Genomic DNA, 27,588 nt, shown 5'->3' with positions numbered 1-27,588 from the left:
TGTTCTTCAGAAGTTTATTCCTTTAAGAGGTATTTATGCAGAAGTACCACATAGTGTGCATCTACATATCAGCATAGCTATGTGTGACAGAATCCCATAGTCTATTGGCTAGTCTACACCTGAAACACTACAGTGACACAGCTGCAGCTGGGCTGCTATAGCACTTCATTGTAGACACTACAGCGATGGGAGAGATTCTCCCATTGCTGTAATTAATCCACCTCCCCAAGAGGGAGTAGCTAGGTTGATGGAAGAATTCTTTTGTCCACCTATTACTGTTTATGCTGGGGGTTAGGTTGGCTTAACTACATCACTCAGGGATGTGGATTTTTCACAACAGAGTGATGTAGCTGGGTCGATTTAACTTTTGCATGTACACCTGGCCTATATCAAAGGAAGGGTTTTTTCCATCAGGGTAAGAATAGCACCTCCCCAAAGTTAGTTATGTTGATGGAAGTATTCTTCCATCAACACAGCTGCACCTACACTGGGGGTTAGGTTGACATAGCTATGTCAGTCAGGGATGTGTTTTTTTCATATCTCTGACCAATTTAGCTATGTTAACCTAACTCAAGTACAGCCACAGCCACAGCTTTTTGCACCACATTAACTTTACAGTAACTCCTCACTTAAAGTCGTCCCGGTTAACGTCCTTTCGTTGTTATGTTGCTGATCTATTAGAGAACATGCTCGTTTAAAGTTGTGCAATGCTCCCTTCTAACGTTGTTTGGCAGCTGCCTGCTTTGTCCACTGCTTGCAGAAAGAGCAGCCCACTGGAGCTAGCTGGTGGAGGCTTGGAACCAGGGTGGACGGGCAGCACCCGCATCAGCTCCTCACTCCCTTAAGTTCCCTGTGCCACAGCCGCCCAGCAGGCTATCAATTGCAGGGGAGGTCAGCTGTCCCTCCCCCCACTGCCATGTGCTGCTCCTGCCCTCTGCCTTGGAGCTGCTCCCGGGAGCCTCCTGCCTGCTGTGCAAAGGGGGGGGGGAAGAGGGCTGCTAATGTCAAGGTGTCCCCCTCCCCCCCCGCCGCTCCTGTACCCCCATCTCCACAGAGCCGGGGGGTAGCGGGGAACACTACAGGGCTCAGGACAGAGGTAGCTTGCTGGCAGCAGCTGCAGTCTCAACTTGCTGATCTACTTAAAAAGGCAATGTACTTAGAGTGGGGTCAGTGTAATTAAAGGGGCAATGTTCGTCTCTCTCTCTCTGTCTCACACACACACAGTGTGTGTCTCGGTCTCGTTCTGCTATGCTGCCTCCCCATCCCTCCATTCGTGCTGCCTTGTAGAGTGTGAGGCTACATTAACAACAATGTGTTAACCCTTGAGGGCTCAGCCTCATTTAGCAGTAAAGGATTCCCTGGGAAATATCCCACCCTCTGACTTCACCACCTCAACCAAGCTTCACAATCATCACTGCTGTGTACATTATACTGTGTATGTGTGTGTATGTATAAAAAAATATAGCTTTTGTCTGGCAAAAAAAAATTCCCTGGAACCTAACCCCCCCACATTTACATTCATTCTTATGGGGAAATTAGATTCACTTAACATCGTTTTGTTTAAAGTAGTATTTTTCAGGAACATAACTACAACGTTAAGCGAGGAGTTACTGTATCTATTTAAATTTTCACTTTAAATTACACGAGTGCAACTTTCTCATGTAGAAAAGCTCTCAGGTTCCTTGTCTTAATGAGACTCACTTTTGAGACAAATGAAACCATAACAAGAATGGATAAAAGGTAAACTGATTCTCTTCCACTAGGTGAAAATATAAAATATGATGCCCAGAACTTTCCTTCAACAAAAGAAAGACAGAATACTGTTCTTTGGGGGTTGCCCCTGACCTTGCTGGGTTGCTTCTTTAATGTTTCTTTTCAAAGTCTAACCCTCTGACAAGGTCCCTCAGATTGCTGTGCCTGTCCTTTTCTTCTTCAATCTCTCTTTCGTGGTCCCATATACTACCAGCCCTTCTTCTTCAACCCAGTTCCACATTTCTCTAGGGTGTCCCAACACAAACAAAATATTATTAAGAAAGAGCTCATATTTCCCCACAAACTCTCTCCTCTTCTCCTTTATTTCATCATTGTTACCATCACAACTATCCCTCCTTCTATTTCCCAGACATGAAAGCTTGGTGTCATCTTCGATTCTTCTTTCCCCCAACTACTCCTTCACCACCAATTCCTTTCCAATATTTTAAAAATTCATCCCTTTCTCTCCTTTTGTATGACAAGATGTTAAGTCATGCTATAACAATTACTTGCATTGACTACCATAATCTCCTACTTGCTGGTTTCTCACATGCCCATCTTTCTTTCCTCCAATCTACTGACAACCCTACCCTACCTCCACCTGATTCCTTACATTGGCTTTACTACTTTTGCATCAAGCTCCATGTCTACTCTCCAATTACTAAGCTACCCATAACTTCATTATACCTTTTCTCTGCCAGCAACTCTTTCTACAGTCCCCCAACAAACCTCTCTGCTCTTTAAAGTCTTTATACTCATGTATTCCAATAATTTCCTTTGCCCACTGTTGATTTATTGCTTTCTTCTATTGTGCCCCTATACCTAGAGCAGCCTCCCACCTTATGGATGCCTAAATCCTACTCTCCTTCAAAACCTTCTAAAGCTCCATCTCTTCTATAAAGTTTCCTGGCTATAATGCATAATTCTGCTTTTTGTACTGTATTCTATTATACTGTAACTATTCTGCCTTTACACTAAATTCCTCAGGGGAAGAGACATGTTTGGCATAATTCACCTATTGGACAGAATCCATATACACTAATGGCTTTCTAAAACTAAGCAGCACAGATTTTAGGGGTTGAGTTTCAAACATTTTTAAAGATCTTTGATAAAGAAAAAGAATAATTAGGCTATCAAGCAACTACTTGAGGGGGTCTATTACACCAACTCAAGGATATGGTGATGTAAGTAGTAATACTACTGCAATGTAACTAAGACTAGATTTCAGGTCATAGAGTCTAGGCTTTCAAACTAAAAGTGCCAACAGTCCAAAAACCTTTCATAAGGGCTTGGCTACACTTGCAGATGTAGAGCGCTGGAAGTTAAACCAACCTTCTGAGACAGCAGCAGGGAAGACAGCAGCCGTGTATTTACACTGTCAGCTGCAAGCGCGGTGGCGTGGCCACATTAGCAGCTCTTGCAACGCCACAGAGAGCAGTGCATTGTGATAGCTATCCCAGTGTGCAAGTGTCTGCAGCGTGCTTTTCAAATGGGTGGGAGGAGCATGACAGGGAGTGTGTTGTGTGTATGTGGGGGGGGGAGAGACTGTGTTTTGGGGGGCAGAGAGTGTGTCAGCATGCAGTCTTGTAAGTTCAGACAGCAGCAGACCTTTCTTCCCCTCCCCCCCTCCCTGCCTCTCTCACACACACGCACGCACAAATGCCTGCCTCGGCAGCAACAGCATTCCACAGTAATGGTTTGCTTTGTGTCCTGTAGCAGATAAGCATGCCGGCTGTCAGAAACGGAGCTTTGAAAGGGGATATCCGCATGCCTGCAGTCGAGTTCAAAACAATGACCAGAGTGGCCACTTGACTTCAGGGGATTTTGGGACATTTCCAGAGGCCAATCACAGCGCAGTAATGCAACACGTCGTCCACACTGACACCCGGGCATTTCAGCCAAGGCGCAGCAAGTTTCTCGTGGAGGTGGATTACCAGAAGCACTCCAGCTGCAGAGTCCAGGTGTTCTAAGTGCTTTGCCAGTGTGGACACCTCAGGAGTTAGGGCGTCCGGGGCTGATTTAATACGCTCTAACTTGCAAGTGTAGCCAAGCCCTTAGTCACAATACTAGGATAATAAATTTGTACTTTTTAAAGTATAATCAAGCAGTAAGATTCCTCCACACAGAAAATGAAATGAAATGTTATGGATAGTTTATGGTAGAATGAAATCTACCTAAGAACAGTACAGCATGCTTAGAAGAATATCCGCAATAAAAGTGAACTTACCATTTGTTAGCCTATCAAGAAGAAAGATATCAAAATTCCATTTTCCAACTTTCTCCAGCATACACTGAAAGCAAATAAAAACATTTCTACTGTAACATTGTCATTCTGTATGTGATTAGCATCAAATTATAGCCCACAAAAAAAGCTATTGCCTTCTGAGCCAGCTGTGGATTTTAACATCTATTATTGAAAACAGATTAAAGGTTTACAACTTGTAAACCACATTTCTGTCTGATTGTAACTATATTAGCTAGAAAAACAAACTGTTTAACACTTGTAAATGTTATAAATAAAATCACTGTAACTGAAATATTAGATATCTTTTTGACAGAACGGGGCAGTCAGCTTTGCTCTTTCCCCTTTTGGTCAAACAAGGAAGAGAAAAATATTTTAAAAGAAGAGTGGTCACAAAATTGATACTTCAGTACATATCTGAGCCAAAATTTATAACCCAGAGTTTTCATGCCCCTCCCTAAACAAAACTGGAGTGAATTCTAAAATGAATTCTAAGACAGAGAACTTATGCTTATTTCATTTACAATATGTGAATAATAAGCTTTTATTTGGTAGCCAATGAGCAGTCCAGTTTCACACTGAATCAGAATTACTGCTCTATTTTTTTAAGATGATTACATTAAATAAATACTATTGATGTTTAAAAGGGCTGACAAAAGGAGCAATCTGACTGAATTGGTTCCAATATATCCAGATTTGGGACAACAAAGTTGCACTGCAGAAATTATTAGCCACACAAAGCTCTCCAAATGATTACTCTCAGAGGCAAAAAGCCCCCATTAAAGTAGCATAGAGAAAACAGAAATCTAAGATATTTTGTTAAAATAGTCATTTTACCACAAGTAACATTTTTGTTCTTAACTTCAGAAAAAAGTTCAATACGAATACACTGCATTAAGGATAAAAGCATACATAAAAAGGGTTTCCATTCACCTCATTAGATTAAGAGGCTGTGTATATAATAAATATGCACTGTATGCAGACGTGCATCTAGTTTGTTTCATAAATGCATTTGTCTGGAACACTGTACCTGACAAAAGACACTATTAAAGTTTAGCCACCTCCAGTGTTTTTTAAATCACATTTGGTATGATCTGCTGCTTTTATAAACAGAGAATCAATAGATGTCGGTCTCAAAAAATTAAATGCCTCATAAGATTTGGATATTCAAATAACTAGCATCTCCCAGCACAGAAGTTGTTCTTCCTTACTGCCTATGATTCATCTACCATACTGTTCCTTTTTTTTTTTTTTCCTTTTTTTCTTTCGTTTGGTTGGGTTGGTTTTGGTTTTACAGGCTAAACTGCATAATCCTGAAGCAAAATTATTTTGGGTTTTTGTTGGGTTTTTTTTTTTGCACACAATACATACTCAGTATAAGCTCACATTTACTTGCATATATCTGTTTCTATACTGTTACAATATGGAAGATATTTGTATTGCTATAACGCATTCAACTTTTTCTGATAAAAAATTAGGAACAATTTTTAAAAACACACCTTTGCTTGTCCATTATAATCATCATCTAAAATGTTTGAGGAACTTGGAATAGTAATACCACGGAAGAAACGAGACGATCTCAAGTACCGCTGGAAACTAAGTAATCTTCGGATATTCCTTGCAGACACAGACACTTCAATTTCAGAGTTTGCTAGAAAATACAAGAAAATAAAGTCTTTCTTAAAATAAGAGAAAAATCTGTGCAAAAAATAAATATTACAACTTCTTTATTTTACCAGTGTTCAGTATTAGATGAGGTAACAGTTGCATCTAGAATAGCTACATCCTCATCACTAAGTAGTCCCTGAGCTATGTTTCAGAACAAATGTTTCCTATTTAAGCTTATTGCAAAGAGAAATAGATCTATAAACTGTACGCTGGTCATATGTCTTTTAACTAAAAATACAAAGTATTCTAAGGAACACTGAAGAATAACCGCATGTTGCACCAGCACTGTCAGGTTAGACAGCAGACCTATTGAAAACGGACTATCACAAAACAGTGTTGCAAATGACAGTGTTTTCCAAAAATAACAAGTGTAAATATGTAATGACTGCCACCAACCATTTATAAGATACTTGCACACTAGGAACTGAAGTATATCAACAGCAATGTAGTGGGATATGATTTCACTGACATTATATGAAGAAGCCATGATTGTCCAAAAATAACATATACAAGAACCAAAACCGTGAGACTTTCTTACCCTATAATTAGGAATTGTGTTAATTTTTCAAAAGCATCTGTGACTTAGGTGCTTTTGAGAAATGTTACCCAGAACAACTAATTTTTCCAAACAAGCACCCAAATTTCTACTTATTCTGTGATGTTCTCTGTGAAAATATGAACATAGTACCTTATCAGAACACCATTCTTAGCCTGTTTTCAGAGAACAATCCAAAATACCGCCCAAGTATTCTACTCCACCTTTATTAGAAGATAACTTTTAGTAAAACAACTGATTTTTGCTTATCCTCAACCCCAGTTACACTGTGTAATATACCAACAGGCGATATCAGGTGGTTTATTTCAGGAACTTCAAGATCAAAGTATGGCTTAAGTCAGTGGTTCTCAAACTTGTACTGGTGACCCCTTTCACATAGCAAGCCTCTGAGTGTGACGACCCCCCCCCCCTATAAATTAAAACCACTTTTTTACATATTTAACACCATTATAAATGCTGGAGGCAAAGCGGGGTTTGAGGTGGAGGCTGACAGCTCATGCCCCCCATGTAATAACCTCGCGATCCCCTGAGGGGTCCCAACCCCCAGTTTGAGAACCCCTGGCTTAAGTTCTCTAAAATGATTTATATATTTTCATCCTTAAACCGTAATGGTCAAATTCTGCCTTGGGTTTCTTTTGTACAATACCTCTACAGGCAGCTTCATATATTAAGAAAAAATTGACTATTCTTATACTCAAACTGTCAATTTTCTCAGAGACGTGATCAATAAAATCATTACAAACAAGTTTAAGAAGCTGAGGGTTACTACTCCTATTCCCAAAATACATAAGCTTGAAAGCAGCAAAAACCAAAATGTACAATTTATACCTTTGTCTTTGCCAAAGGGTGGACAGATTAATTTCAGAAACCACTGATACAATGCAGTTGAATATTTGTTCCTAAAAATCAAACATTCTAACAATATTTTGTAAATGAAGGTAGACGGCCCTTTAAAAAGTCAATTTTAGTAATCTACTAAAGCCCAAGAAAGTTACAAGATCATATACACTCTTGTTTAGTTTGATTTATCAAATATGTTATAGTGGCTTTGAAATGCAATATAAGATCCTTGTAAATATTTTTTTAAGAATCAAAACAGTATAAAGATTTTTTTTTAAATTACAGAAAAGCTACATATTTCCCAAACAAAAATATGATCTCAGGGAAACATGTCTTTCAACCCTCTAGTCTTGGCTTCCCTTTTTTAAAAAGTAATTTGTCTCTTTAGACACATTTGTCTGAGAATCAAATCTTTTCACCTCTTAAAGTTGTCATAATGCAGAGGAGAGTGAGCAGATCAACGGATATTCAGAACCTAACATTCTTTTCACCTTACATTCTAGAACAGAGATTTTAAAAACAACGGAGCTGTGTTGTTTCTTTTGATTATGAAGGCCTTAAAGATGATTCATGTTGTTTTTTTTAAATATAGCTTTTTCTTGTTTTACTTTTACTTTTTTAAAATTATGCTGTTTAAGAATATAAAATAAGAATATATACTGATTTAGACCAGTCATCTATCAAGTACACTACTGTACTAGATGTTCCAGAGGAAGCACAAGAAATCCTCAGATAGATAGATTATTCCATAATTGTGCACGGGAAAGTTTCTTCCTTACCACCTAAATTTTAAACCTCGTTAATTTTATGTTTCAGCCGTCTGGTTCCACCTTGAATAGGGGGGAGCCCATTGCTTTTGAATCAGATCTCTCTTCTCCAATAAGTTTCCCAATGTCTTTTCTCTTTACATCATCTTATCAATGCACTTAGGCCTGCGATGCACTAAAAAATATTACATTTGAACAATCATAACAACAGTCTATACTGAAGGTTTAAGGCCATTCATCATTGCATCAAGTAACTGTGATTAAACTTCCAAAGTTGGCAAACTTCTTCAGATGTGGTAAAATTTTGTAGTCCAGACTACGACCAAGACACTTAAATTCCTCAAAGCTGCTTCTGCACATGGAACTGGAAACATTTCAGATAGCTACCTCAGAACCTTGAACCTAAACTTTTTTTTCTAGTAATCTAAATTTAGATTCCAGGTCCTCCCTTCTACATCTCCCTAAGTCACTACATAGCGCAACTACACAACTTTCTGCCCAGGATGCACTAGAAGTTTGCCTAGATATCCCAACATATCCAGTAGGCAAGTCATCAGTTGGCTCTGTCACCACATTTCAACCTATTAATATTTCTAATAATCAAATTTCCTGTCACCACATTTTGTGCCTCAGACCTGTAACCCATCTCCTGAAGCAATGCCAGTGCATGAGGAATAAGCCTTCTCTACCATTATTGGAAGTTAGCTTCCAGATAAGGGAATTTTTCCCCTCCTTCTTGGTCCTCCTCCCATCATAACACCAATTCTCCAATATTTACTTGAATGTGATATACACAGAATAACCATCTTAAAAGTACTCAAATTCAAATACGAAATCCAGGAATTTCAGGATAATCCTTGGTAAAAGAACATATACTATGCATCAAAAAGCTGAAAATTCAGATCTCATATAACAATTCAAACATTATTCCTAATCAATATACATAGTTGTGGCTATAGAACGTAACAGTTAACAAAGACACTTGTCATCCCACAAGCCAATGTGGCTATCTGTAATGGGAATGAGGTATTACCCTTTAAATTCATGTAACTTGATTCATTTAAAGGTAGCACAGCAGAAATGGGTCTTTGGGGGTATGTCTACACTGCATTGTAAACCCAGGTCTGTGGGACCCTAGCCCATGGATTCTGTTTGCAAGCCTGGGCTTAAGAAACCACAGTGCACTGTATGCCCATGTTTACAACTGCTGGACCTAAGTCTCACAGCTGTGCTAACATATCCATGCTGCCCTACACAAACACTGACACAGATCTGCGGCTTGACCTCCATCCACACTGCAAAATGACAGGATTTGGACGTAAGTCACAGCAAGACTCAGGATCTTGAGTCTTGAGTGTTTGCTGACCCAAGCTGAATTGATTTGTTTGTGGCTAGAATGGGGACCTGGACTCAAACCTGAGTCAAAGCCCAGGCTTAGTGACATACCCCAAGAAGGACCTAAATGAGGGCAACTAGGGGCGTTCAGGATGAACTCAAAGAGTATGTACAATACACAAGGGGCTGCATTGAGGAAAGCCAGGAGATGACTGTCTGAAAAGTCTGGCAAAGTGGTAGATGAGGTTGGGAACAATGCTGGAGGTGATTGGGGCAATACAATGCTTGACAAAGGTGGATAAGAATTGAGGGACAGAATATTAGTTTTGAAGGTGATGACAAGAAGCTTAAACTTAATACAATATTGGACGTGAAGCCAAAAGGAGGAATTCAAGTAAGAGAGTTACATGATCAAAAAAGTAGACAAGGAACAGGAGTTTAAAAAGCATCATTTTGTATGCACTAAATGGGGGCACTGCATATGCCAGGGAAACCACAGAGGAATCAAGGCAGGTATGAGGCAGTGAATGAGAGATTTGGATGTCTGAATGGAAGGAAAAGAATGGGTCTTGGAGATGTGGAAAGAAAAAGGCTACAGGATTTGGAAATGGCCTGGATGTGTGGAGCAAGGGAGAGGAAAGTGTCAGAAATGACTCCCAGGTTGTGGGCCTTTGTTCCATGTACTGGTGAATTTGCCAGTATGTCATGTTTCTTCCTGCCTACTTAGGTCTCCCTCTCAGTTACTTTTATTAAAAAGAATAGGAGTACTTGTGGCACCTTAGAGACTAACAAATTTATTAGAGCATAAGCTTTCGTGGGCTGTAGCTGTAGCCCACGAAAGCTTATGCTCTAATAAATTTGTTAGTCTCTAAGGTGCCACAAGTACTCCTGTTCTTTTTGCGGATACAGACTAACACGGCTGCTACTCTGAAACTTTTATTAAAGAAGTCTTATATCCAAAATTGAGTGTATTTCAAGATTGTTCCCTGTTCATTGTTTTCTTTGAGATATTCAATACTTCATGTACTTTTGTTTCATAAACATCTTAATAATGGGAGCAATATCAATAGGGAAAGAAGAAAGACTTCTTTCAAAAATAAAAAAATTACTGCTCTGCTCAATGAAATTTTAGTATGTACGACATACGCCATTTTGTTAAACAGAAGTATCTATATTAGATAGTGCAAAGAGCTAGAGGAAAGTCAGCATTTTGGAATTCTGGACATATGTCAACAAATTTGTCTTTGTAGGGACATCAAAATATTATTCTTTTCTTCTTGTTAAAATTTCAGGTATTGAACGTGAAGGGATACATTAGACAAGATGTTCAGATCAAAGCATCTGCACAATCACAATTTAATATATCCAATCCACAATGTCCATGTCTTCAGTTTCAGCATTTTTAAATATCAGTATCTTTAGGGATGCATTTCTTTAAGCTCCCTTATGATGCATTAGAAAACATGTTAAACAGTGTTATACACTAGTAAATCATTTTTTACAAAATTGAATCTGGTTGTCTTTAAAGAAAGAAGTGGGTCCTACGGTCGGATGTATTGTTTCAGAGCCCTCAGATGTCAAACACTGACCAGACAAGGAAACCAATATTACCTTAATTTTTGTGTCCTGATTACCTCTTGCTCAGGGAACCAAGAACACAGGAATTGAACACCTTTAAATCTTCAAGATATTTTAAAATAACTTTACATTCTAGTTTGTTACTGACATTGTGCTGCTCCATGAAACCCAGGTGCTTTTGGGACCTATTTATTTATCCAGGCTCCTATATTGCCACCAACTACCATAACAAATAAGATATGCATTTATGGACTGTAGGAGGGAAGAAGTTAATGCTGTATCTAAAGTTACTTAGTGGTAATATCAAAATAAAGTATTAACCTGGGAGCATGTGTAATTCTGTGGGCAAGTTAATGATAGGTAAGGGAGGTGTCAGTTGATTCATAAAAATCTACCAAACTATAATTTCAGTGGTGTCACCTTCTGAGGCATGCCAGCAGAGATTTGCTGCCCAAGCTCACAGCTTCAGGTCCTCCAGTTGGTAGAAATTTTGATAATACAATGTTGTCAGAAATGGTTCGAGTTGGGTATAATTCAAAAGTCTCTTCTCCCATGAACGCAATGGTACTAAACACAACAAACCTAGACCAATTATGTAGATATGTATTAGAGAAAATGTTTAAAAATCAACTTTTTAAATTATACTTTAACACAGATATGTCAACCTTGTAGCCTTCACAAAGTTAAATTGTGGCCCTTGACTGACTGTACTGTGTTATCAGTTAATGCTCAGAACATGATACCCAATTAATATTTTTTTAAGGATTACAGATTACTATCAATGGAAGGAGTGCTTCAAGTTGATTTGTCATCATTGGCAAAAAGTAAGCAGTTCAGTGGGACGGATTATCAGCTCTGTTTATTATGCCAAGAGTTGTAATGAGGCACTGGTTAAGATGTCAGCAGAAATCACTGGAATTTATCTGCAAATGGTGTGCACATAGTTATATAAAACATACATAAAATACTTTTGACTTGTAATTATTACAAAATCCTTATTTTTACTTTGGTCTTGACCATTTTTAGGCATCAATGGGGAGACAAAGAGTACCAACTAGCAGTTGAATCTTTGCAGAATATCACCATGGAGGAGTTGGTTAAACACAATGCCTGATTGTGCTATAAGAAGTGCACCCATAAACTGAACTTGGCAAGGTTGGAGAGGAAATACATGAGCATCAGGAAAAAGCTGAAGATGCTGGGACAAGAGCCAGCCGGGGTAGAGACTCACCTTACAGTAAGTCCCATGGCACACATTTAGAGAACACCTGCTTCTTCTGTGGTAAGCCGGAAGCCTGAAGGCATCCATAAAGCGCAGTTTCAACACATGAGACAAGTGAAAAACTGCATGAAGCAGTCACTCTTAGAGAGAACTGTATGGAAAGTAAAGTGGGTGCACTGACCTAAAAGACACTTACGCATACAACACCGCATATCTCTTCGAGAGATGCACCAAGAATGTATGTGATGAGTTGCAAAAAAAGGAAAAAGCAACAGAAACGAATACCGATTTTACTACTGCAACTCAGCTGGAGTTCATAAATTGCCTTTCAGAGGCACTAATGGATAGGAAAGTGGCAGCGATGACTGATGAAGAGGCTAAGTACAGAGAGATATTTGCTTTGAATGGGATTGAAGAGGAACAAATGCTTAGCAGAAAGGCTCTTAGAGCACTTATGGAAGTTGAATTGAAATATGAACATTGTTTTTAGCAATTTATCCACAAAAATGAATAATAGTGCATACCTTAAAAGCTGGAAAAGACAAGGTGTTATAAAAAGCGGAAGAAAGCGCTGATGTCCCAGTGAAGAAGCTACTGTCTCATACTCACACAAAGGACAAGTTAATCACATACCTTGCGGAAAAAATGCTCCAGTATGTGGAGAATTGCTTGAAGAATTCCGTCATCACGTAGCACAATGAAGTTGCTGCTTCACACTGTTCGGCTGAGTTTCTTTGCAGTTCCCAAGATAAGGCTGACACTAAGGGCTGGTCTATACTAAAGCTGTATGTCAACCTAAGCTACACTAACTGTTACACTAAGTTACGTAACCGAAGTCACCATAACTTAGGTCGACTTACAGCAGTGTCAACACCACGCTGTGTCGACAGGAGATGCTCTTCCGCCGACTTACCTTCCGCCTCTCGGGGAGGTGGAGTACAGATGTCGAAGAGAGAACGCTCTCCCATCGACTTAGCAGGTCTTCACCAGACCTGCTAAATCTACACTGCTGCACCGATCGCAGCAGTGCCGATTTAGCTGTAAGTATAGACAAGCCCTAAAATTATCTTGCATGCCATCAATGGCACAGAGATGCTACTAAACTCCAGATTTTTGCACAAGACACAGATGTTCTAATGCCCTCTGTGAGACACTACCAAAGACATCTGCAAAATTTTGGTTTTGTGCTTGCTACTGGGAACAGAATCGCTGTTTATCCCTCAGGGATGTGTTCCTGTCACTGGGACCATTGTCACCACACTGCTAGGTTTCCATGCTGTGTCAGGGTGTGACCCTACTGGAAAGTTGGCTGGAAAGACCAAATTATCTTGCTGGAAGGTATTTGATTCAGCCTCCAAAGGCTCTCTCACTCTGAAGGTGCTCAGAATGTCTGATGCCATCACTGATGGAGGTCATAAAGGCCCTGGAGGCATTCACATGCCGAGTTTACCATTTGAAGACCAACATTATGACACTTGCAGAGTTACATTGGTAGAGGTTTTCCAAGAAGCAGATAAATAGAGAAAAACTGCCACTAACAAGGGGTGTATATATACATGCTATCAAGAGGGCAAATTATCAAGCAATGGATTGGCTCCGGATGATTTAGCAAATCCAAAACTACCCTCCCCTATCAGATATGAACAGATCTTGGAGGATGGACTGATCACACCAGTGATGTGTGAAATACCACGTGCTCTCGAATCAATCCTTCAGCTAATTAAATGCTCATGTGCAAAGACCAGATGTTCACCACCCTGCAAACATTTGAAAAGCAGCCTGCCTTGTATGGAGATGTGAGAGTACGGTGTGGATGAAGATCGGTGTGACAATGTGTCTTAGTAGTGGTGCCCTAGATGGAGATGATACTGATGATGACGTTGATTAATAAATGTTTTCAGTTCCACATGTCAAGGCTCAATTCCTTAGGATTACCAAAGATCAATGTCTTTTATGTAAGCAATGCATCCCTGTGTTAAAGCAGAATTAAAAAAACATTGATTTATAAACATTTTCTTGAATATGTATCTACATAATGATTCTAGCTTTGTCATGTTTGATACCATTGTGTTCACAGGAGAAAGGGCTTTCGCCTGATATCAAACTCAACCGATTTCAACTGTACTATCAAGAATTCCACCAACTGGAGGACCTGGAGCTGGAGGCAGCAAGGGGGAAGCGAGTCCTTGCTGTCATGCCACAGAGGGTAACACCATTTAAATTATGATTCTGTAGATTTTTACCAATCAAATGACACCTCCCTTACCTTTCTATCAATAGCTTGTACATGTTGCTCCCAAACTATAAAATAAAATCCTAAAATTAAATGCTTAACTTGGAATCTTACAGAGACTGTTGTCACCAACAGAAAGAGGAACAGTTGGAACATTCATACTTGTGGATCAGAGTATGTAGCCCTCAAGAGTTATCTTTAAGTTACTCCAAGACCTATAAAGAATACCTTGCAGCTTCTACTGTGGGGATCTTCAAAGGAAATCCTATCAAGGAGACTGGGGAAAGATTTTTTTTTTTGGTAGAAGTATTAATCTCTTAAATGTAGGGTTTATAGTGAATAGCAAACACTGCCCTTAACTACTCTGTGCTCTCCCCACTCATTTTTTGAAAGAATGAATTCTCTCTCTCTCTCTTTCTCTCTCTCACACACACACACACTCCCCTCCACTCCGATTATAAAACTGAGGAGAATACCACAAACTTTCTGATTAATACACGGATATCATATTTGAAAAGAGCACACTGTTTCATAGGCGAATTTCAATCTTGTTTAGAAAGTGTTTTGGAATAAAGATAACTTTACAGTTCTAGTACCAGAATTTAAATATAAGAGTTTATCATTTTACTACAGTCGACTAAACAGAGTTCTGTTATCAACATATCCCAATCACCAATCCAGTCTGATCAAAGATATTCGGAAATTCATCATTACCATCTTAAAACCAAACATAGTAAAAGATTAAAATATGCTTTGTTATTTAGCAATTCCTGGAAACCCAAAATGGCCTTTTTGTTTATACTGGCGCACAAAGCACTTTTAAATATATTTTTATATATGTTCAATATGTAAATGTCACATTGTTCTTTAAGTAACGTGAAAAAATTCCAAATTATTACATTTTTAACATTAAAGCTAAAAGATTAAAAGATAAAGAATTATCAATATCTTTAATATTTTTAGCTGTACTGATGTGACTATAAAAAGACCTTCACCTGTCATCCCACTTTTGATGTTCACTTTTGTTTACAGCACAGAAATGGAAAGATAGAAGCAACTGCAGCTGAAATGGTAATTTTGAATCAATATCACCAGAAAGCATAAGAAAGACCAGGATACAGCTGCTTCAGTCAAACAAAAGACAAACACACAGGTTAGGCAAGCCCTCTGGCCAGGCAAGCTTCTTCAATACTTTTCCCGATGCACTGGACAATGGTCTGGAAGGCTTTTTCTTGGCAAAAGTTCAGAGAAAAGTTCTTGAGTGTCCTGGAACTTTTTAGTCCTATAAAAGTAGAACTATAGAGCCCTGAAGATAACACAGGTCCTTTCTCTTGCCTTTCTGTTGTTTTTTGCAGATGGCAACAGAACTAAGGTCCACATCATGGTTGACAGGGAAGGAGGACATGGTCTTAATAACTGCATAAACTTCTCATTATGAAACACCAACTAAGGAGTAGGGGGTGAGAAAAACCATACTTCCAGACAAAGTGAAGGCCATCAGGAAAATGGCTTTCAGAGTAAATCAGGGGAAGAGATCTCAAGGGTTCAAAGGAAATTAAATGAAGCTAGATTGTGGGCATACTCCCTATCAGAAGAGCCAGTTTAATTAATTTCAGTGATAGACCCACAGAACTAACTCTAGATCTTATACTAAAAAGTGTAAGAAAGTATAGACTCTGCTGAACAACGTATATGTGCCCTTTTTTGGGGGGGAAGGGGGAAAGGTGTAAAGACGGGGACCCATTCCGAAACAGGTTCCTAGGAAGATACCCAGCAAAAGGAGCAGAAAATCTGACATTAGAAGGCTCTCAAAAAAGTTCCATGTTCTAAAAAAGATCTCAGGGTAGAAGCTGCCAATTAACTATGTCAGGGATATTATATTAATTCTAACTATTTTTGCTGGCTTCTTTAGAATAGGATTGTGCAGAGAAGGTGTTCAAAACGTAGAAGATTAATTAGGTTTTGTGACATGTATGACTCCATCCTCAAGCTCCATGGAGCAAGAGTCGAGAAATCTTCCCTTAAAAGAGGGAAAGTGAACTTTATCTTATTTATTTCAAATCTTCATAATCCAATTCTGGATTACTGTATGGGACACAACTTCCGACTGGCTCTTTCAACGAAAGACAGTTACTTAAAAAGTCTCCTGAATGCAAGACTTTTACTCTTCTGCACCCTTTCAGTACTTTTATTGGGAAAATAAAACATCATCATAACCTTTGATCACTCAGAAATCTTCCTGTGTGACCCCACTGATTGTGAACTTTACCCTAACTTCTTAATGGGGCACACACATGCAAGTTTACTTATTCCTAAAAGGTTTGGCTCATTCACTCTTCCATTTTCTCCAATGAAGAGGGGTTCCGAGGTTCTCCTATCTGTGTTTGATGCACCTTACCTCATCTTTGAGGATAGGAGAGATTAATTGGGGCATGTTGTGCAAAGGCCTATCTGTTTGTACCAGTTTTTCTTCCCATTTGCTTATTTTTATAAATTTAAAAAGTCTTCAAAGCTTCTAGTAACATCCCAGGTTGACATAAACTAAGAGTTTAGAAAAGGCAGGTGATGTTTATAATTGAAAGCACCAAAGATGGGTTTAGATTGCTTAATTTTTAATAGAATGACGTTGCCACCCCTTTCTGGACATTGCTTATCTGGGGGTACAGCTCAGCAGGTGGACCGAAAGGAGTTCAGCTTCACCATCATGGCTGGAGACACATCCTATATCTGCTGCATCTTCAGAATCTGCCATCAAACCTTTGGGCCTTCATCATCCTGATCATGAAAGTTGCCTTCATCAGACCAGGGCAAAAAGAAGGAGACAAATTACACCATCACCTCCATCAGGTTTGGCTAAATCCTCATCAAATACCAAAGATGTGAACCTTGTACAGTAACTCCTCACTTAAAGTCATCCCGGTTAACGTTGTATCGTTGGTACGTTGCTGATCAATTAGGGAACATGCTCATTTAAAGTTGTGCAATGCTCCGTTCTAACATTGTTTGGCAGCCGCCTGCTTTGTCCACTGCTTGCAGGGAAGAGCAGCCTGTTGCAGTAGCTGGTGGGGTGTAACCAGCAGCCCCCCTATCAGCTCCCCGCTCCCCTAAGTTCCCTGTGCTGCAGCCGCTCAGCAGGCTATCAATTGCAGGGGAGGTCAGCTGTCCCTTCCCACACTGTCATGTGCTGCTCCTGCCCTCTGCCTTGGAGCTGCTCCCAGAGACTCCTGCTTGCTGTGCAGGGGAGAAAAGGGGGGTGGGGGGGCTAATGTCCCCCTCCCCCCTGCTCCTGCACCCCGCTTACCTCTTCTCCATATACAGCAGGGAGGGGACATGGACGGAGAGAGACGGATAGAGCCTGGGGCAGCAGCTGCTGTCTCAACTTCCTGATCCACTTAAAAAGACAATGCACTTAAGAGTGGGTCAGCTTACTTAAAGGGGCAGTGTGCCTCTCTCTCTCTCTCCCTCCCACTCTGTTTGCAATGCTGTCTCCCATCCCTCGTGTTCGTGCTGCCTTGTGTGAGAGGCTACATTAACAACGTGTTAACCCTTGAGGGCTCAGCCGAATGCTAGTTCATCATTAGGCAGCAAGGCATTTTCTGGGAAATATCCCGCCCTCTTCCACCCTCTAACTTCACCATCTCAACCAAGCTTCACAATCATCATAGCTGTGAACAGCATTAAATTGTTGTTTAAAACATACACACAGTATATATCTATATAATATATAGGTTTTTTGTCTGGTGAAAAAAATCTCCCTGGAACTTAACCCCCCTCCCCCCATTTAAATGAATTCTTATGGGGATATTGGATTCGCTTAACATCATTTCGCTTAAAGTGACATTTTTCAGGAACATAACTACAACGTTAAGCGAGGAGTTACTGTATTACTGTTGTCACCTCCTCCCTCATGTTCCATTTTCTTTTAACACCTTGTTTCTCCTCTTTCCCATCTTCTTTTTATGCCTTCTGTCTCTGAAGAAATTTTAGCTGTCCAAGACAAATCCGCCTTTTGCAACTCTGATATTGATATGAACCTATGACCAGAAAGGAAAACTAAAAACAATGCCTTAAACAGAGTTTGTCAGATCTCTGAGTGCTTGATAAGGCCACATGCTATGCCTTGCAATTTCCCAGCAGCTATTTTGCAAGCAAGAAAGCAAGACAGAATACCATTTTCTTCCTCCCTTCATGTTTTGGTGTCTTGTTTTTACTTAAAGGGAAGAGAGTAAGATTTAAATAACAACCTCTGAAGACCATCTAAACTGACTTTCTTCTTACCAAAAAGGACAGTTAGTATCTCTGAGGCATATTAAAGGAAAAGACTACTTTCCAGAAAGATAGACAGTCATTTTGCTGTTCTCCTCTCCTCCCCGCAACTTCCAACTTTGAATGGGTCGTTGTGTCTGTGCCTACACTTCCAACCACACATGATCTAGAGCCCAGCTTAACTGATGAGTTAATGCTGACAGGGTAAAATACAATACTCAGATAGTGTAAATATTGTTATTATAAAACCAGAAATTTAAGAGTGAAGTGTAAAAGAAATCCAAACATATTAAGGTATGGAAATGCACAGTTAGGGCATCCAAACAAACTTAACTTGGTCCTATAATGACAACATGAGGAAAAAGAAGGTAAAATCTAATGTATCTTTAAAAGCGAGTTTAATCTAACCTAGGATCACAAAGACTAAATAAATAAATAAATACTGTTACTGCAGGGTGTTGCTAAAGGACAGAATTAAGGTTGTTTGGGTGCCCAGAAAGCCTTTTAATGGTTATGGACAAAGGGCAATCAATGCAGAAACTATTAGATCTATCAGACACTGAAAACCCATTTTAGGGATGGATAGTCACATCAAGCTAGTTTCACCTCATTCATCTCAGATTCCAGAGGGTCATGATAGGAAGTTGGCTTCTTGCCTAGATGAAGGAGCATCAGCTAAGGTAGAGCAAGATGTTCTCTCTTCCAAGACCTGGTGTTCTAAACAAGGATCTTTTCTAGGAATTTGGGACTCTAAAAGATAACATATGAGTGATCTTCAAAAAATGTCACCAGGACACCAAAGCAAAAACGATAGTGTAGTGTGTGTCAGAATGCAGGATCTTAATAAACTGGCCCCAAGGAGAATAAAATCCTGGAACATGTTATACAAATTAACTTCCACCAAGCACTTTGACAGGTTCTTGAAGATGGCTTTTTCTGACTGGGTTTCTTATGTCAGTGGAGGTGCAGTTGTAATAGGCATTTGTATCAATTAGCATCTTCGCCACTTCATTCTTTAAGTTCCTAACAAAAATGTGCAATCAGTAGCAAGTGTTGTACTTAGGTGTTTTTTTTTTTTAATTTGTTTGTTTGTTTTGTTTTGTTTTTATTCATTTTTCTTAATAGGAACAAGAGGAGATCCCAAGAGTTATTGGCCAATAAGTTTTACCTTAGTACTAGGTCAAACTGGTTGAAATGATAACAATTATAAATTGTTGAATTATAAAACATGATTATGTTCTGATAGGGATAAACAACAGCAGCTTCCCTACAGGAAAATTGTGCCTCTAAAACTGTTTGAATTCTTTGAACCTGTCAAGAAAAGAACAAGTAAAAGAACAAGTTGACAATTTGTTAAAAGGTTTGTTTTGAAGTCCAAATAAAATTCTTCACAAAAGACTATCAAAGAAACATAAGTTATCACAGGAAGTACTGGCACAGAACAAATTGGTTAACAGAAAAAACAAAGCAGTAATAAAAGGTCATCATGGCAAAAGATTAACAGTGGGACGATCCAAAGTTCTGAACTAGGACCAGTGTAATTATTTAATATGATATGGAAAAATGAGTAAGTAATGATAATGGCAAAATTTGCAGATGACAAAATGGAGGTTAGTTAATGCAAGAGAAGATGAGGAATATCAGAGAGGCCTAATGAAGCTGGTTGAATTGGCAACTCAAACTGGCAATTCAAATTCAATTTTGACAAATACAACCTTGAAAGAAATAATTGGGTCATACACATTGCTGAGTTCTAACTGATTAACCATTCAGGAAAAAGACCTGAATGTCACTGTGGATAGCTCAACCTTCAGAAGTTGTGAAAAAAGGAAACTAAAAACATTTGGATGGCTAGAATGATAAGGAAAATAATTGTGAAACTATTATGATGCCTATGCATAAATCTGTGTTATGCCCTCACCTGATATACCATCTTCACTTCATTCCTCTTTTAGAAAAGGTCTGGCAATTCTTATATTCCATATATGTGAGTACTTTCCAAATCAAAAGCTCTTCTCACTACTTATCCTTGCAGTTTAAGCAGATTCAGAGGATTGATGCTAAAAACATGGTAGTCTCTTTAAAGTAAAGATTGGCTGTTTTTGAGCGGGATGTGAACCCAAGTCCACCTTCAGCCATGAAAGGTCAAATCAAACATTCAGATTTGGGGGGATGGAAGGAAACTTCTTGGGAGGGTGACAAAGGCACCCAGTGGCAACAGATGGAGAGCGAATACAGCCTGTTTTCAAACATCTTTATTATAGAAAAATGAACTGGAATCTCTTCAAATTTGCCCAAGGCAAAAAGATGGCAAGCTTGTCTTCTCCTCTTGAATGGTAGTTTATATTCAATTGGGGAAATTTTTCAGGGTTTTCGTCATATGTGACGCTAAATACAGATATTCTTCCTACAAAATCCTCCTGGAATCCCAGAGAAAGAAAATGAGGGGGCTGAGAAGAAGAGGTCAAAGCTAGTCTCCCCCAGAGACTGAATTGGTGGTAAGATACAGTGCATCTTTGCTTGAAGAGGGTTAAGGGGGAAAAAACCCTGAACAGGACTGCAGAGAGGAAAGAAAGAAGGATTTACTTTCAATTGATACATGGCAGGATTACAAGTGAAGAAAAACCGGGCTGGAATCCACCCATTTGCAGGGGAATTACAGGGAAAAAAACTGTTCCATGGGGTAGGGGCCTGAAACAAAGTACAGCTTCCCATTTTGGCCTCACACCTGCATTCCTAGGAAGGGCTGGGGAATTGTGCACACAACAGTTGGCTCAAGAAAAAGTTGTAGCCAAGACATTTCTTGGTACCAAGTTTAATGCTACTAAAAGTTGGGTTCTCAGCCTCAGTGAGCAGAAGCTCTGATCGACAAATATTAGACTGATGACACAGTGATGAGCACAGTACATAAATCCAGATAGCAATGCCAGACAGAGGTGGCTTTTTTTGAACTATACCCTCTTTGTATCAATTTGTCTATAAGAACATGAAGAATGTCAATGACTTGCATTCATAAAATGTGTTTTAAAACTTAACATTAATAAATTGTGAATTATTTCTGCAATTTCTTATTTTGCTGAACACTGGGAGGATTACCAATTTTTAAAAGGAATGCTTTTGTGACAAAATCTAAAGTCCCCTTCACTGGAGAATTCAGTACCTCATACTCTTCAAACTTTGTTTTCTCACTTGTTTTGTGTAACTTTAATAACTAGTTTTAAGGGTTTTAGACCACTAATTAGACCTACTTTAAAAATAAGTTAGTGCAATGGAGGGAATAACTGGAACAGGTTTTGGGGTTTTTTTTCTGCCACTGTCATTTAAGTCATTATAACAGCCACATTTTAATTAGAGCCAACAGAAGATTTTTTCCACCTTCTCCCATATTCACAGAACTGTACTGATATCTGTGACACTAATGTACATGGATACCTTGTAACAAGACATTTAAAATGCCTTTCATATTCGTACATTTAATTTATTAGTGATTTTAAAAGAGTTACAATTTAAATTACCTGCATATTTACTGAATGTTCATGTTATAGTGTATAAAAATAAATAATAATGACTATTTCTTATATAGCTGTTTTCATCAGTAGATCTCAAAAAGTTTCATAATCTTTCAACGTATTATCCTCACAATACCCTTGTGAGCTAGAGAATCATTATCATCCCCATTTTACACATGGAGAACAGAGGCGTAGAGAGGCTAAATGGCTTGCCCAAGGTCACACAGGAAGTCCATGGCAGAGAAGCAAACTGAACCTAAGTCTCCCACATCCTATGTCACTGCCCTAACCATTGGACTATCCTGTGGATACTGCAGCTTTTGTACCATAGTATTGGGATGTTTAATCATAAGAAAAATGGAGGGGGGGGGAGTCAAATTCTGACTGAAGTTTACAGTACTTTTTTTTAAAGACTAATTATGTTTCCTAACACATTTCCAATTAAACAAATTGTTTAAAAACTCATTATTTTCTTATGCTGCTTTAAGTTTCATTTTAGGTTTGATTCCCTCCCACCCACATTTTTCAGCATTGTCTGCATGTGCTAAATTAATGGAGCCTTTCAAAAGATTAAGATCTCTTCAGGGACACTGAAACCTACTGCAGATCTTTTCAATTTTCATCGTATGTGTAAGGTCTCCACTTCCAGACCCATCTAACTCTTTGTAAAAGCTGGAAAAGTACTCTTCTTGTCTCTTCCAAGCAAATAATAAGTGCATCCATTGCTGGACACAAGATGATACCTCATTTCATTCAAAAACCTGTGTCTAGTCTTGATGTATTCATAAGTTTAAACTACACTTTTCAGAATATAAAGTAATATTGAGCATTGGGATTCTTCTGTACTATTTTTGGGATAACAAGGATGAAGTGGTGGAAAGATTTTTTTTGAAAAGTTCAAGAATAGTTTCTTGTTACATAAGCAGCTAATAGCATTAATTTTTAGAGGCCCAGAAGTTAGAATTAATGGAAGCCTTCATGTATTTGTCATTTATCTGCTTTCAAATACTTACAGTGAAAAATACGGAAATCAATGTATGGATGAGAACCTCTTCTTTCTGTTTCAAATCCTGCCCGACTTCTTACTCGCACATCTCCTAGAAATAGGGTCAAGAGTGAAATAAGAGTGGAAGAGCAGCAGAGATAAAATGCAATTGAACATAGCTGCAAGGGGGATAAAAAGTCATGTTCTTAATGGAGTAGGGTTATTCATAGGATAAACCTACTCAATGCTTTTTGTTTTAGAGGTGATGTTTCAAAACAAAGTTTGAAGATTTGTTAAACATGCAACTGCATGCTTTTTGTCAACCTCTTTCCTGCCTAAACATATGTGGCCAAAAGCATTCAGATGAAATTAAAAACATTTGGCTACACCATTATGATAAAAAAATGCATCTTAATATGATAGGAAACAAGAATGTTAAAAGTTGATTTGTCCCTCAATTAACACATGAAGCAGGAATATTTGTATAGTTCAAAAGATTCAACTTCGAGAAATTGTAGCTTTTAGCAAATAAACTAGTTACCATCTGTTCTCATATTAAATAACAGAACATTTTCCCATTAGCATTTACTTAACTTGTGCTCAGCTGTTTGAACATTACACAAGAGCCTATTAAAATACCCGAACTCAGTATTAAAATTTTAAAGCATCAGTATGTTTCTACGTATTTGCTACTGCAACTTAAACAATTAACACTATACTGTATTTCTTAACATATTAGTTGATTTCTGCATTTGTGTTTTACCAATTGAAAGCTGATCACTGTAAGTAATTAATTCATTCATTGAGACAAGAGAATTCACCTGAATTTTAAAAAATCCCTTTAGCTCTTACAAATAGGAGATCAATTTAATATTATGTTTGTCTCAAGTTTAATTCAATGTTAAAACATTAGAACATTCTCAGAATTGCTATATTTCCATTAATGAAATCCTGAATGTATATTACAGCCATCTCTCCAAAGAGAGTAGTTTTCATGTAAGTCATAATTAGGGATTTAATGGGGATGACAAAGACTATAGTTTAAAAAACTGTGAGCACTAAAGAAAAATCTGTAGCTATTTAAATTCCTGTAACTGCCACCATTCCACTGTGTTGAAATTGTTTCATCTCTCCCTGTCTGCTTCTCCAACTAATTTATTCATAGTACTAAATTAAACACATTATTAAACCAAGTAGCAAATCACTTTACTAAGATTAGCATTGTAGCTGAAGATACAAAAATGTTGTGAATAGTAATACATTTAAAAGTATTCATCCTACAACACTATGTATGATGGATAGTTTTGCAGAAATTTTATACATTTAAACACTACTGTTTGGCTATACATATAATAATATACTAGTATCTTGAGAGGTACAATGTGTAAGTACTACAAAGATGAGGAGATCCAAGCACTCGCTGTATATTATAATGAAGTATTTATATATTCACACAGTCTTGAGGGGTATGAAATGTTTTCAGTTATTTTTTCCTTATACACCTCTACCCCGATATAACGATGTCCTCAGGAGCCAAAAAAATCTTACTGCGTTATTTTGAACTTGCTTTGATCCACCGGAAAGCACAGCCCCCCTCCCCCCGGAGCACTGCTTTACCACGTTATATCCGAATTCATGTTATATTGGGTCGCGTTATTTCGGGGTAGAGGTGTATATGTTTTTAAAGGTCTGAAAATCCTTTGTGAAACTGCTAGTAGAAGGTTTCAGCAAAAGCAAAGCTAACTTCACCACCACCCATGCAGTAATCCTCACCTCTCAGGCTAACAAAGACTATGTCAAATTATAAGACTCTCCAAGATGTTCAGCTAACAGAGTGGTTCATTCCACTCTCTAGAACAGGGGTAGGCAACCTATGGCACGCGTGCCAAAGGCAGCACGCAAGCTGATTTTCAGTGGCACTCACACAGCCCGGGTCCTGGCCACTGGTCCGGGGGGCTCTGCATTTTAATTTAATTTTAAATGAAGCTTCTTAAACATTTTAAAAACCTTATTTATTTTATATACAACAATAGTTTAGTTATATATTATAGACTTATAGAAAGAGACCTTCTAAAAACGTTAAAATGTATTACTGGCACGCAAAATCTTAAATTAGAGTGAATAAATGAAAGACTCGGCACACCACTTCTGAAAGGTTGCCGACCCCTGTTCTAGAAGCTGCAGAGGCAACACTGCAGAACTCTTCTGCTAGACACTAGAACTGGTGATTCGTTGGATAAGTAATGTGACCATAGGAAATACTTCTAAAAAAAAGTTTAGTAAAAGAAAAACTTTAGAGAGAAAAAGTCAAAAGATGGAGAAGAGGGAGGGAACTCGGCTTGTACATTGATATTTTCATATGAAACTGGCAAATAGGACAGTGCTGTCCCCCATTCTCAGGCAGAGTGCAGCTTCCAAACTTGAGTCACATCATCATGTAACAAAAAACAGGTCAAGAATAAAAGGGAAAGCAAAGGAAAATAGGAGGAGGAGCTCGGAGAGAACCACCACCTGAAGACTTCCTTGGGAGTTTCCTGTTAATAACTGAAACTAATGGGTATCACGCCTCAGCAAAACCTATATAAAAAAATATTTTCTACTGATTTTGAGTTCCCACTAACCAGGATCTGGAGTTTGACAGCTGAGCCAGTCTATTCAATTGCCCATATTTCTTCCAAACATTATGAAGCCATGGCCTTTGAATGGTAGAAAATTTTGAAGACTTCATACCTGAGGAGGTCACTTTTAATTTTCCTTTGAAAATGTCAGTAACCTACAGGTTCCATTGTTGTATTCTACCAAAATGGGCTAGATATAGAGGAAGGAATAGTTTAACTATTAAACTGATCATCAACGTTAAAGGATTATAGCAAAGAAGATATGCCTGATGACCATTTCCTTTCACTGAATCTATGCAACATATTTCACCAGCCACAAAAGCCCACAGTGGCAAAGATGTTGATGGCAAAGGGCTCTTCAAGTTATTTGTTTGAGAGCAATTTTGTTTGCAAGTTCACCAAGTGAAACACAGCAATAGGTTTACAAAGAAGGGCACTGTTTCTGACTGAAAGAATGAAACACACATGATGGGGTGGGTAGCGGAAAAGAAAGAGCAACATACTAGTGATGCATATGGCCAACAATGAAACAGAGGTAACTGTATTGAGATAGTACAGGGGTAGGAAGGTATGCTTTTATATCTACAGTACAGAGTAGAAATTTCCCAAATGAACAGAAAAGAGTCTGTGGAAAAGAGAGATTTTCACTGAGCAGCTGAGAAGGTAAAGATCTAGTACCCATCAAAAACCTTCTGTTTTTTTTTTTATACATTAAAATACCTAAAGCATTTGCCCCAGAAATATTGGAAAAAGTAGAGTGCTGCAAGGTGCCTAAAGGTTCTGAACTGTAGTTCAAAATAAAAAGACCATCTCCTGGCTGAACTGGAAGGAAGGGAGGACTTTATTAAGAATGGAGGGGAGTATAGAGGAACCCTGGAAACCAGTACTGTAGACTGTATAATCTATAGAGACCATCTGTCTGTAATAGTTCAGTTCCATTCTTAGAAGAAACAGCAATGCTTGTCTTTTACAGGCAGTCCTCTTGGGATGACAAGCCTTCATTGTCACTTCTTGGACCTCATTTTAGGGGAAGACTGCTCCCAATACACAGAAAACCAGAAACGACAAATACCTGTTGGCCCTGGTGGGACCAATGGGCTGTCTCCATTACCACTGGGAGACACCCAGGTATTTACAAATGGAATGTGTTTAGCATCTTGTGCAATTCACACTTTCTTTAAATCTGAAGCATCTTTATTGATTTTTTTCAAAGCAGCTTTATTCAAAACAAAGGGAGCCTTCATGAATCTTTAAGACCTAGAAAAATGTCCAGTATGAAAGCCAAATAATTCTTCTGGGAACTAAAGCAAAGTTACACCTCCAATAAGAGAAACAAATGATATTACAAAGAGTACTGCAAAAGTACTGTTCCTTTCATCCCTTTATTTTGTTCAGTTCAAGATTGGCTCTAGCCTTTTAAAATGCTTCATCAGGGGATATCTGAACTATGGTAACAATCACTACAGAATCCTTTAAGTCTGTTATAAAAGCTTCATAATCCTTTTTCCAGTAATTTTCTATTTGCTTATTGGCAAGATTTTTGGAAGCAGCAGCCCAGACTACAAGAACAAGAGTCTTTATTAACTGAGAAATGCAATCATCCTCTTCAGGGGGATTAGCTTAAACATCTTCTGTCTTTCCATGTTTTTTTCTGAAATTCATGACAAACCCTGCTGAAACTACTCTTTTCAGAATAAGTCAACACACATCTCTAGTGACTGCTGAATGGTAGTCCCTAATCACCACTGCACTCATTTTAAAGTGATTTTTTTAAAATCCACCAATTCAAAGAGGACCAAAAAGATAAAGAAGAAACTTCAACCTCTTCAAAGGAGAACGAAGGAAAAATCTTCTTTGTTGAAATCTCCGATTTAGTGTGCATGTATGACATGCACATTCTTAGCTATTTTTGTTGGCTCAGTGTGCTAAACTCTGGTTTTCTCCTAGAATTGTTGGAGAGCTTGTATGATTTGCAGTCTGTGACAAAAGACATCAAGGTACCAGCAAAGGGAGAGAC

General features: G+C 38.5%; 1 protein-coding gene across 4 annotated transcripts in view; it reads right to left on the bottom strand.

The window, feature by feature from the left end:
• PDE7A (phosphodiesterase 7A) overlaps nt 1-27,588 on the bottom strand; it is a 147,419-nt gene that overhangs the window by 32,564 nt on the left and 87,267 nt on the right. For 3 of the 4 annotated variants that reach the window (XM_054021090.1, XM_054021091.1, XM_054021093.1), the window contains exons 4-6: nt 22,982-23,065; nt 5,494-5,645; nt 3,980-4,043 (exon numbers count right to left, since the gene is read on the bottom strand). In XM_054021090.1, the coding sequence (XP_053877065.1) occupies nt 3,980-4,043; nt 5,494-5,645; nt 22,982-23,065 (300 nt within the window). The remainder of the gene's footprint in view (nt 1-3,979; nt 4,044-5,493; nt 5,646-22,981; nt 23,066-27,588) is intronic. The other variant, XM_054021092.1, reaches the window with a different exon arrangement.

Source organism: Malaclemys terrapin, chromosome 2, assembly GCF_027887155.1.
Source record: "Malaclemys terrapin pileata isolate rMalTer1 chromosome 2, rMalTer1.hap1, whole genome shotgun sequence".
Lineage (NCBI taxonomy): Eukaryota > Metazoa > Chordata > Testudines > Emydidae > Malaclemys > Malaclemys terrapin.
This window is presented reverse-complemented; position numbering and strand designations above follow the sequence as displayed.